This window comes from Indicator indicator, chromosome 13, assembly GCF_027791375.1.
Source record: "Indicator indicator isolate 239-I01 chromosome 13, UM_Iind_1.1, whole genome shotgun sequence".
Taxonomy (NCBI): domain Eukaryota; kingdom Metazoa; phylum Chordata; class Aves; order Piciformes; family Indicatoridae; genus Indicator; species Indicator indicator.
This window is the reverse complement of record NC_072022.1, coordinates 17,443,691-17,455,938: the sequence shown is the minus strand read 5'-3', so window position 1 is coordinate 17,455,938 and position 12,248 is coordinate 17,443,691. Positions and strand designations below refer to the sequence as shown.

At 48.4% G+C, this 12,248-nt stretch overlaps 1 protein-coding gene across 2 annotated transcripts in view; it reads left to right on the top strand.

Moving 5' to 3' along the window:
* Positions 1-11,646, top strand: part of FARP2 (FERM, ARH/RhoGEF and pleckstrin domain protein 2) — a 66,106-nt gene extending 54,460 nt beyond the window's left edge. The window contains exons 18-27 of one of the 2 annotated variants that reach the window (XM_054385834.1): positions 319-449; positions 919-987; positions 1,381-1,470; positions 1,833-1,853; positions 2,131-2,213; positions 4,482-4,600; positions 5,260-5,423; positions 8,445-8,552; positions 9,688-9,839; positions 11,556-11,646. In XM_054385834.1, coding sequence (XP_054241809.1) covers positions 319-449; positions 919-987; positions 1,381-1,470; positions 1,833-1,853; positions 2,131-2,213; positions 4,482-4,600; positions 5,260-5,423; positions 8,445-8,552; positions 9,688-9,839; positions 11,556-11,646 — 1,028 coding nt within the window. The remainder of the gene's footprint in view (positions 1-318; positions 450-918; positions 988-1,380; positions 1,471-1,832; positions 1,854-2,130; positions 2,214-4,481; positions 4,601-5,259; positions 5,424-8,444; positions 8,553-9,687; positions 9,840-11,555) is intronic. The other variant, XM_054385835.1, reaches the window with a different exon arrangement.
* The last annotated feature ends 602 nt before the right edge of the window (positions 11,647-12,248 follow it).

Sequence of the window (12,248 nt, the reverse complement as noted above, 5' to 3'; positions counted from 1 at the left end):
TCCATTTATTTGCTAAGTAATCTTTGGCAGAAATAGTTGGCTTTAATTTACTTTTGGCTACATGATGAATACATTTAATATGCAATATAACATGAGAGAGACAATAATCTTCGGCAGCTTAGCAAGCACTATAAAGTTGCTTGCTAGTCTCCTTTTTGCTTTTAGGCAGCTGGAAAATATGCTTTATGGCATTTGCAGTTGAACTAGACAATCATTGTAGGTCCCCTCCAACTATTCTGAATTTGACTGTAAGTTTCAGGTTCCATCTTCCATGGGTGCTCTCTTCTCATCCCCATCTCCTTGCCCATCTCCTTGCAGATGCACTGAAGGAAGTCACAGAAATAACATCTCAGCTGCAGCACAGTCTTATCCGCCTGGAGAACTTCCAGAAGCTGACAGAGCTTCAGCATGACTTGATTGGCATAGACAACCTCACAGCACCTGGCAGGGTGAGCACCTTGGCTTAGTTTTTAGAGCCTTTATTGGTTTTATTGCCAGGAAGTGCCTTTCAACCACGTGTTTGTGGTCACTGCCTCTCTGTGTTATCTTTTGATAGATATACTGAGCATAAGTGCAGGAGCATCGTGCATGCTTTTGGAATGCTATGGCAGTCACTGCAGTGGGATGTAAGTGTAATAAATAGGTGAACTGCTGGTCTCCAGGAGGAACTCTGCTCCTTTTCCTTCTCTTGCTTCATTGATTGAAATGCTGGCTGCAGCAAGGAGCTGATTCATGTTACAGGGCAGGAGGAAAGGTGTCATCGGGTGTTTAACAAATCTGTTAGCGAGAATTGCTGGGCACCAATCAACTTCTGTGTACTTTGGGATGGAAAAAAAAAAAAAAAAACACAACAGGCATTAAAATTCTCAGTATTTGGGAAAGATGAGGCTTTGCCTAACTTCTCATTTTCCCCCGCAGGAGTTTATCCGGGAAGGTTGCTTGTACAAGCTCACCAAGAAGGGGTTACAGCAGAGGATGTTCTTTCTGGTGGGTGTTGGTTCTGGTTTCTATAAAGCCAAAGTCTTCAAGATAAAGTTGTGCAGCTGTGCTTGTGATGTGTTCATAATGGGAATGAGCAATTGTACCTGAAAACTCATTCTGAGGGATTTTTAGGTCAAGTGTGGCCTGACAATAGTGTCTGTTCAGCTGAATTCCTTCACAGCACGTAGTTTTAATAGGGCTTGAAAAATTAATTACCTCTCTTGTAAGTAAGCAAAATAGTGGGTTTAAAAAAGTAAGTTCAATTGAGTAAGAAGTGGCATTTTTTTTCATGCATCTACAGTGGCCTTTAAACAACATGTCCTTAAAAAGTTGTCTAAAAGTAATTTGCCCTACTTGCTATCTTCAGAATATTGATTGTACCCTTCCTGACTTTTTCAGTTCTCAGATATGTTACTGTACACAAGCAAGGGGGTTACAGGGACAAACCAGTTCAAAATTCATGGACATCTTCCTCTGCATGGCATGTTGGTAAGTGCCTTCAAGATGCATCACAGTGTCAAGGAAATGACTTCTCTTTGGGTAGGGTGAGACATTCCTTCAGGGCACAAGGAGCAAAGCCACAAGCTGCTCACAGGCTGGTGCCAGCAGCCTGCCTGTCACAAAGGTGTCTGGAGGTGATAAGGTGGTAAGTTCTTTCCATGGCATTAGCAGGACTGCTTGAGCACACCCTTTTCACCATTCATCTTCACACTGCTGTGAGAGCCTGATGTGAGAACAGAGCTTTGTCCTGGTGTTTTCCCACTGTGCACACACTTAAGTGTGTACTCAGCCCTCCTGCCTCCCCACTCCCCTGTTCTAATGGGACTGTTCTTTCTGTGCTTGATTTGCAGCTGATAGTGCTCGACCCACCGGTAAGTAACAAGCTGACTCCTCCTCAGAACCCTCTGCTTGTGCTGTTGGATGTGGTGCTGTGCTGCTAGAGATGCAGCCATAGAGGTGCACAGTAGAGATGTTCATGTAGAGCCAAAATAGACTTGAAGTAGGTGGCGTTCATAAAAATAGTAGCTGGTTTGCACTTAGTGCAGCTGGGTTGTAATCATATTTGACTCAAATTCCTAGCAGGCCAAGGAGGACAGGTTAGTATCAGTCACTTAGTAGAGATGAGAAAAAGTTTTTCTTTTTCTGCAGGTGGAGGAGAGTGAGAATGAATGGGCTGTCCCACATTGCTTCACCGTCTATTCAGCACAAAAAACCATCGTGGTGGCAGCAAGGTAACATTTCTTCTCCTCCGTTGCCTGGAGGTTTGATAGACAGCCTTCTCCAAAGAGTTCCTGTTTGCTTGTTGGGTGCAGAGCCAGGGGAGTGGTTCATGCCTCCTCAGGAAAGCAGGACAGGACACTTCCCAACTCCTCTGTCAGCAGTGTGCTTCAGAAGGAGTGTCATCAAGCACACACATTGCTGTCCTCTTGGATGCCACTCTGCCAGTGCCAGCTTTTAAACAACTGCTGTAAAGCAGGAGGCAGAACAGAATCTGAACACACAGAGTTTAGAGACCCCAAAAGAATTAAAATCCAGAACGTGCAAATGAATGTAAGGAGGGGGAGAATTCCTGCATGGATCTCTTGCAGGAAGCTGGGAAGGGAAGGGGAAAATTAAAGGCTGGCTTGGAGAGAAAGCCCATCCCTTTTCAATGTAACTTAGAGACATAGAATGGCTTGGGTTGGAAGGGACTTTAAGGATCATCTGCTCTAACCTCCTTGCCATGAGCAGGGAAGCCTCTCAACTAGATTTGCTTTCTCAACAGTGTCCCTGCTCACTGCAGGGGGGTTGGACTAGATGACCTTTCGAGACCCCAAATAACCAACCCAAAGCATTCTATGATTCGAGGTTCTTAAATTTGGAGAAGTACACATAATTTTTACCTTGTCGTGACTTAGAAACAGTTCAGAGGTGGTTGTTTTATTTATGCTACCTGACCAAAAAAAAAATTGCTGCTGGGCTTAGACCATGTGTGGAATTTCCAGTGTAAATTAAAAACTTGGAAGAAAAAAGAGATGGTTACCAAAAAGAGAGTCCCACAGCCCCACCCAAGCAAACACTATGCTATGTATAGCACTGCAGCAGCAGCTGTGCACACAGGGAATGCAGCCAGAAGTAAAAAAGCCACACTGTGGCCATGTCTACAGGAAATCCTTACACTGCCACGTACCCATGGACACAGCTGCACAGGTATGAGCTGCAAAGCTCTCAACCCTGTCAGTGTAGCATGAGCCCTGTCACTGCAATAGACACTGTGGTGTGGAAGAAGTCCTCATCTTCCTCCCTCTGTGTTGTACTTGCTTGAAATGTAAGGTGAATCCTCCGTCCCTTTTAAGAGCTGTGCTGTCTTTCAGGTTGCCTTGTTTCCAGTACAGAATCACAGAATTGTTTCGGTTGGAAAAGACCTCTAAGATCATTGAGTCCAACCATCAACCCAACACTACCATGGCCATTAAACCATGTCCCAGAGTGCCAAGTCCACATGTTTCTTGAACACCTCCAGGGGTGGTGACTCCACCACCTCCCTGGGCAGCCTGTTCCAATGCCTGACCACTCTTACAGCAAAGAAATTTTTCCTGAATTTCCAAACTAAACCTTCCCTGGCACAATTTCAGGCCATTTCCTCTTGTTCTGTCACCTGATGCTAAGGAGAAATGACCAACCCCCACCTCACTCCAACTTCCTTTCAGGGAGCTACAGAGAGCAATGAGGTCTCCCCTCAGCCTTGTCTTCTCCAGAATAAACAACGCCAGTTCCCTCAGCTGCTCCTCACCAGTTCTATTCACCATCTTTGTTGCCCTTCTCTGGACATGCTCCAGCACCACAATGTCTTTCTTGGAGTAAAGGGCCCAAACTGAACTCAGTACTCAAGGTGTGGCCTCATCAGTGTCCAGTACAGGGAGGCAATCACTGCTCTGGTCCTGCTGGCCACACTGTTGCTGATCCAGGCCAGGATGTTAGTGGCCTTCTTGGCCACCTGAGCACACTGCTGGCTCACCTTCAGCTGGCTGTCAACCAAACACCCCCAGGTCCTTTTCCTCTAGGCAACTTTCTTTCTGAAATGATTTCATGTCTGAAATAACCCACCAGCTATGAAGTCCACTGTATGAAGAACAGCAAGATCTAGACCACATAATTCTTTTTCTGCAACCAATAGCTCCAGTGGGGGATATTATGTGGTCCCCTGGCTCACTCTCTGCTGTAAAGTCCAAGTTTTTAATGGTATTTTAGTCTGGATTCAGGGCTTGAAAGTAGAGGTGAAAGCTGTGTGAGGCCAGCTTCCCATCTGGAAGGTTCATGCTCTGGAGGAATTTTTGTGTTATTTTAATGCATTTAATGGAGAGGGACTGCTCCTTGTATGGGACAGTGACTTGTGCCTTCCTCCAGCAGCCCAGCACTCTGCCAGGGCTCCAGGGTGAGGTGGTCTCCATTGCTTTTGCCTTGCTTTCACAGCTCCTGAAGGGCCACGCTGAGCTTGCTCCGTCCTCTTTCCCTTGCAGTACCCGCCTGGAGATGAGGAAGTGGATGGAAGACCTAAACATGGCAATTGAAATGGCCAAGAAATCTACTGAGAAATCTGACGTGCTCCTGGAAAACTCCGTGTGCAGTCGCTCCAACAGTAAGTGGTGTTTCCTGCCCTCCTGAAGGGCATCAGTTGCCAAGTCCTTTTCACTTCTGCTGTTGTGAATTCAGTTATACATTCATGGAATATTTTTGTAGTCTCTCATATGGTAATGGAGAGTTAATTGTGCTTCTCTTTGGTTTTAATCAAAAGAAATTATGCTTGTCTTCCTAGGCTGATGTTCCTGCTAGCTTTAGATGCAGCAGAAGATGCTCCAGTTGCAGAGCTGTTAATTTGATACGGTTCTTATCTATCTCTTCCCTGGATTTTTCTCAGTGAAGAGAAAAATCATGGAGTGCATTTTCTTGTCCAGAAATGTGGGGTCTTTGGAGATCAGTGTTTTAGCCCAGCATACTTGTGTCCATCTCCGGTGGTGTTATGGATGTGCTGAAGCATGGAGTGTCCCTTTTTGGATTCCTCACTAGGAATCAGCTGAATATGGATTGTGGGGATCTTGGTTTGTTTGTTCTACACAGTGTTGAGTCAGCTGTCCCAAGCAGAGCTGAGTGATGAAAGCCAAAATGATCTCCCTTGGGAGCTGACCTGCTTGAGGCCTGGACCAGTGCAAGAGGAAAAGGTTTTTGCTCAGGAATCCCTGCTTCTCTTGCTCTCTGTATTGCCCGCTTTTAAACTGCTGCCAAATTCTCCTCCCCCAGGATCCTCTGATGAGGTCTCTCTAGAGCAGGAGTCCGAAGATGACTTACACTCTTCTCGTAGCTCCTTGGACAGGCAGAGCCACCACCGTGCCAACACAACCGTGCACGTGTGCTGGTACCGCAACACCAGCATCTCCATGACTGACCACAGTGTGGCTGTCGAGGTACCTGCAGGGCACAGCTCTGTCCTGTCACTCCCTCTCCTGGCTCCCTCGGCTGCTGCTCATGCTCCATCCGCTCCATCTCCCCCTGCTCCTCAGCGGTGCCTCTGCGTCTGCAGGAGAGCGGAGCCCGCTGGGAGGCTGCTGCATGTTGGCTCCTCTCTGCATGTCTGTGTCTGCATGCACAGCTCTCCTGACAGCAGGGCTGTGCTTCAGCAGGGGCTCTGAAGGACATAGAACTGTTGGAGCAAGTCCAGAAGGGGCCACAAGGATGATCCAAGGGCTGGAGCACCTCTGATAGGAGGATAAGCTGAGGGAGCTGGGGTTACTCAGCCTGGAGAAGAGAAGATTCCAGGGGGACTGTAGAGCTACCTTCCAATACCTGAAGGGATCCTACAGAAGGCTGCAGAGGGACTTTTCATAAAGGTGTCTAGCAACAGGACAAGGGGGAGTGGTTTGAAGCTGAGGGAGAGTAGGTTTAGACTGGATCTGAGGAAGAAGTTCTTCAGTATGAGGGTGGTGGGACGCTGGAATAGGTTACCCAGAGAGGTTGTGGATGCCTCCTCCCTGGAGATGTTCAAGGCCAGGTTGAATGAGGCCTTGAGCTGCTGCGTCTGTTGAGAGGCGTCCCTGCCTGTGGCAGGGAGGTTGGAATAGATCATCTCTGAGGTCCCTTGCAACCTAAGCTATTCTATGATCTTGAAGGACTGATTTGTTCCTCAGCTTTGGTGGAGGCTAAATTACCTATCCATTATATTTCCTTTGGAGATTGACTCTGCTGCACTGTGGTCTGGTTAGCTGCTATATTGCACCTAGAATTAATGAGAGTGCTTCAAGCTCAGTGGGAGGACAGCTTCTTTGCCCTTCCCTCACAGCAAGGGTGAGCAGCAAGCTTAGAAAGGGCCATTTTATGCCAGTGCTGTGTTAATGCTGAACAAGGATTTATGATGTGCCTTGCTGGGCTGCTGTTTCCTTGGGTCTCACCACTCAGCCGGGCTTGATCATAGAATCATAAATTGTTTTGGTTGGAAAAGACCTTTAAGATCATCAGCCCCCTAACCATTCTCTGTCTTTACCAAGTCTGGTGCTAAACCATGCCCCTCAGCACCACATCTCATCATGCATAAGAACTTAGCCTTAAGGACTTCATGAAGAGCCAACATACCATTATAATGCCATCGACATTAGTAAGGCCATTGTGTAAGAGGAATGATCCTTCTGGATTGAAATTTTGGATACTGTAGCAGTTGATATAGTCTAGGATGAAGAGTTGACATAAGAAAGGAAATCTATGTTGCTCTGGCATGCACATTTTGATATTGAATCCTGCGGATTTTGAGACCAGTGTCTCTTCAGCATTCCTTACACTGAGCTCTGCTTGCACTGGCACCATGGTTTTACTGTAGGCTGCAGTTTGGCAAGGGCAGCTGGGTAAGACACCTTCCTGGAGGCTCATGTGCATGGAAGTCTTCCAGGAGTGGGATGGATCTAAACACCATGAAGATGATCACCAACTAGACAGAAAAAGAAGAACTAGACTAGAAAAAGAAGGCCACTAGCTAGACAGAGAGCAGTGGGGTAGGGTGCTGCATCTGTGCATTTACCTTCCCTGCCCTCCTGGCAGGGCACTTTTTGTTTGATGGAAGGAGTTAACAGTTGGGCTCTGAAGCACCTGGGGTGTTGTGATGCAGAAAGTCTACCCATCAGCTCAGTGAAGGTAGTCCTAGAGATGTTACCATGGCTTAGGGTCCACAGGTTGGACACTTCAGCTGGCAAAAAAAGGACTTTCTTTTGGAGGAGACCAGCCTTCCTTCCCCTGCTGATGCCCTTGTGAAAGCCACCATCTTGCTCTTCTGTCCTTGGGTAATGAGGCCACCCAGCTCCAGGCCCTGAGGTTGATCATGTTGGGTTTGCAGCTCCCTCTCGCTTTCATCTGTTCTGTATTCTAACACCAACATTGTTTTTCACAATCCATTTTCCTTTAACAGATGCCTCTCTTGCATCACTTCTCTTGTCCTAATGTGCTGGTTTTCTCTTTCTCTCTTGCTTTTCTCTGCTCAGTTTTCTGCTCTCTTGCTGTTTCTCCAGAGCTTCCTCCTCGCTATTTGCTGGGCCAGGCCCAACGGCCCAACACAATCACCCATGTTTGTTGGTACCGGAACCAGAGCCTATCCCTGTCTGATTACCTGTGCATGATCCAGGTAAAAATGCCTCTCAAATTCTGTGCTGGTGGGGAGGAGCCATGGGATGCCAAGGAAAGTGTCCTGCTGCTCACCTTGTGTTTGCTCAGTGAGCCTGCATGTACTGGCATGAGGAAGCCCCAGCCAGCCAGGGCAGTTGTAACTTTGCCTTGGTGATGCAGGATCTCCTCCAGTTCATACTTCCCAAAGTGGTTCTCCATGCACATCTGCTCCATTTGCTGCCATTCTGTGCTGTAGATTCCTTTATCCCACCACAGAAGCACTCAGAAGCTCTGACTCCAAGGTGGAACTTTCCCTGCAGCCTGCTGGGCTTGGCTTCGTGGAGCTACCACATGTAGCTTGGCCACAACCCTGGCATCCTCTCTCCTCTTCTGCTCTTGTTTTCCCTCTCGCTCGGTGTGTCCTGCCTGGTGTTTCTGCACATACAGAAGGGTGGCTGAAGGGTTGGATGTCCTCCTGGCTGTCACATCCCTCTGACCACACAGGAGGGCACTCACTGACCTTTGCCTCCAGCGACCGAATGGTCACTCGAGGGATGGGTCAGTGCAGTACCCTCCTGTGCATTGAGATGTGCCAAGTACTCAGCCATGCCAGGGCAGAAGAACTTGCTGCTGGTGGAGAGAAACCATTGGTTTAGTCAGAAGACAGTTGGGAGCTAGTGAACTGAAGACAGAAAGTCACTCAGCCACCTTTTACAGCAGGGGAGGAAGTGCAGGAGTGGTTAGGTCAAGCAGCAGCAAGCTTTGTACCTGCAGCAGCTGTCTTCTGAAGGACAGCTACCTGTGGTTGGTTTCATCGTAGTTTTCTTTCTGTTCTGTGCTAGAACCAGCTCTCTGGATACTTGCTGAGGAAGTTCAAGAACAGCAATGGCTGGCAGAAACTGTGGGTTGTCTTCACCAACTTCTGCTTGTTTTTCTACAAAACACACCAGGTGAGCAAAGGTAGCTGCTGGGACTATAAGCTTTGGGGGTGGGGGGCAGCCTGGAGGTCCTTGGCTTTCTGCTCCAGCTGCAGCTCACTGCTGTTTGAAGGAGAGTACCGAGTGGAAGAGGAGCAAAGTTGTTCTCCCTAAGGGCATGGACCCTTCTTTCAGGATTTAACCAGGATTTCCAGTTCTGTTAATGGTTCTGGCTTTCTGTGGGTGAGGGAGAAAACATCTCCTCAAGCAGCAACTAATGGCAGTGAGGGGGAAATCAACAGCCTCGCTCCATTTCTCTCCCTGCTGGGCTTCAGCACAGTCCAACAGGACAGTGGTGCCTTCAGCAGCAGCTTGATAGTGACCCAATAAGCTCTCTTTGTTTTATCCAGGTACCTTGAAAGCACCTTTTCTGGTAGGGATGTTTCTATTTTTGGGGTGGATCTGTGCTTGGAGTTCCAGAGAGAGGGTGTGAAGAGGGAATCAGTTGGAAAAGACCTCTAAGATCATCCAGTCCAATCACTGGCTCAACACCACCACATCCCTGAGTGCTACATCCACATATTTCTTGAACACCTCCAGGGAGAGTGACTCCACCACCTCCTTGAGCAGCCTGTCCCAATGTTTGACCAATCTTACAACACAGAAATTTTTCCTAATCTCCAACCTAAACCTCCTCTGGCACAATTTCAGGCCCTTTCCTCTTGTCCTATTGCTTGTTATTAGGGAGAAGACACTGACCCCCACCTGGCTCCAACCTCCTTTCAGGGAGTTGTAGAGAGCAATGAGGTCTCCCCTCAGCCTCCTTTTCTCCAGACTAAACAGCTCCAGTTCCCTCAGCTGCTCCTCACCAGACCTGTTCTCCAGACCCTTCGTGAGCATTGTTGCCCTTACCAGCAACCACAGGGGAGCCCAAAAGGCAGCATCAGGGAGGGAACCAGCAGCAAGGAGCTCTGTAAGAGCAGTGAAAGGAGCTGGGGGAATGGTTCGCTGTAAGCTGTCAGAAGCCTCTCAGAAGATAAATTCTGCTCCTCCTCCTGCTCTCTCCTACACAAAAGTAAAAGACCTTACCCATAGAGTACAGAGGAGGGAGTGTGTGTGGGGGTGGAGTGTGCCTTACACTCAGGGCTGGGCTGTTGTGCTCTTGCAGGACGATTACCCCTTGGCCAGCCTCCCGCTGCTGGGCTACGCCGTCAGCTCCCCTGTCGAGGCAGATGGCATTCACAAGGATTTCGTCTTCAAGCTGCAGTTCAAGTCCCACGTGTATTTCTTCAGGGCTGAGAGCAAATACACCTTTGAGAGGTAACTTCCTGGTTTCTGTCTATCCTGGTATGGGACATGCTGTTCAATCACTGGTTGTTGATCACCCAGAGCCCTCTTTTCCCCTCCTGAATACCTTACAGCACGCTCTCGGTAACAAAGCAGCTGAAGGAGGGAGCCTTGTGAGGAGAAGCCAGCCCTGTTTTGGCTACAACTCCTGAGGCAAGGCTAAAGCAGCAAACCACACAGCTTCAAATCAGAGTTTGCAGGCCAGGGTGCCTGAGCAAAGACCTTTGCCTAAGTAACTGCAATTTTATTATCAAGGTTGATGCTGCTCAGTGTGGTAATGAACCGAATGCAGCACATGCTGAACAGAGATGACTCTGTTACTCAGCTCTCCACCCAAATCATGCTAAATGTCACCTACAAGGCAGGGACAGCTGGAGTTAGGGTATGAAAGAACACAAGAGGAGCACCTCTGCGAGGGGAAAGGGCTGTGGATTTATCAGGGATGAGGATAGTCAATGGCTTGTGGTTTTCTTCCGCCACCCAAGGCAGGGACCCCTTGTTGGTAGGAGCTGAGCATTCAATCCTTGTCTGAACTTCTGCTGCATTTCTGCTCTAGGTCAGCACTGAGGCAAAGCTTTGGTCTCCAGCTGTGAGAGATGGTGCTGAGGGTTCACTAACTCAAGCTCCATCACTTGCAGTCAGTGTATTTATCACCAACAGTCCCAGATCTGTTGTGTCTGTTGCTTTAGTAAATTAACCTTATCAATTGCTTTAGCTTTCTGAGCCTGTGTCAGTGCCAGTCCTCACAGGGCACTGGGGCAAACCTTCAGCTTGTCCAACAGTTCCAGGTAAGAGTCCTGGAGCTCCAAGATGGGCCCATGTGGGGTCTTACCCATAACATGACAGCTGTGCAGGGTAGTGGTGGTGGCTTTGGAGTGTGATTTTTCTGGAGGAGGTGTCACATAGTTTCCTCTTCCTGGAGAGAACATCACAGACTGATAAGAACTACCAGAGATAGCTGAGCTGTGCTCTTTAAGCCCCTGGTGTCTCATGTACTCATGTCAAGGTAAAAACGTCGAATTCCCAGGGGATGTTTGTCTTGGGTTTTCCACTCTTGCATTGCTCTCTTCCATATTCACAGATGCACAGATTGCATTGGGTTGGAAGGGACCCTGAAAGGTCACCTTGGCCAAGCCCCCTGCAATGACACCTCCAACTAGATCCAGCTGCCCAGGCCATATGAACATGTCTGTTATATAATTCATTGTAAGAAAAGCAATCCATGGAGTAAGGAAACCTGTTGTTAGCCTTTGCTCCTTGGGAAACACTTTTTGTACATTCCCCAAGAATATGTTGTGCTCTCAGGAGAGCTCCCTGCAGGCTCAAAGCCCTGGTGAACTGTTACCTGGACAGGCAGCCATGCTGTGCAGTGTAGTGGTGGTGGCTTTGGAGCGTGATTTTCTGGAGGAGGTGTCACATAGTTTCCTTTTCCTGAAGAGAACATCACAGAGTGGTGAGAATTACCAGAGATAGCTGGGCTGTGCTCTTTAAGCCCCTGGTGTCTCATGTAGTGATGTCAAGGTAAAAATGTCGAATTACCACACCTCAAGCTGTTGATGGGGAGAGTTTGTTTTCTAAAAGAATTATAAAAGAAAGAAAGAGTTGTTTTGTGTGGCTTGGTGAAAGAGGGGTACAGCTCATAACCAAAGGGCTGAAGGCTTGAGCAATTCTCCTGTCCTTTCTTGCCAGGTGGATGGAGGTGATCAAGAAAGCCACCAGCTCTCCAGCCAGGTCAAACCTGCTGCCTCCAAAGGATGAGAAGGACAGCCACACAGACTGAAGCAGGACAGAGCAGGATCTGTCGTAGACAGCAACAAAAGAGGCAGGTGGAAACGGGAGTTGATAAAGCCAAGAACCAGCCGGCTCGTTTCCACCTGGTTTGGAAAGGGGGAGTGAAGGAGCTGCAGATGGGGATCACATCCATTCCCAATGGTATGGAAGCAGGGTCAAGTCTATTCCAGCTGAACCTTCTTAGAGAGAACCTAACAACCACAGAGCTCCAGTGTACACACATCATGGAAGGGTCATTGCTCCAGCTGTACCTGTACAGTAACACTCTTGCCTGCCCTGAAGGCAAATGCCACCTTGTTTCTCAGCAGAAGTGGAAGAAAAACAGCAGCTGTCAGTGGTGTGAGTGGCTGCCAGCTGCTGGTGCCAGGGCTTGCTGGGTTCCCAAAGGTCCCTTCCCCTGATGCTCAGCATGGCTCTCTGTCCAACTGCTGCCTTGCTGCTGCTAACATCAACCTGCTGGCACAGTCATCTCAGACTAATGAGGGATCCACAGGGGGAGCAGCTTAAACAGTTCATTGTGAACAGAAAATGCAGCTCTCCTAGAACTCTGGAAGCTGCCATGGGGGGAGCAGGAGGCCTGAACCTCTGCCA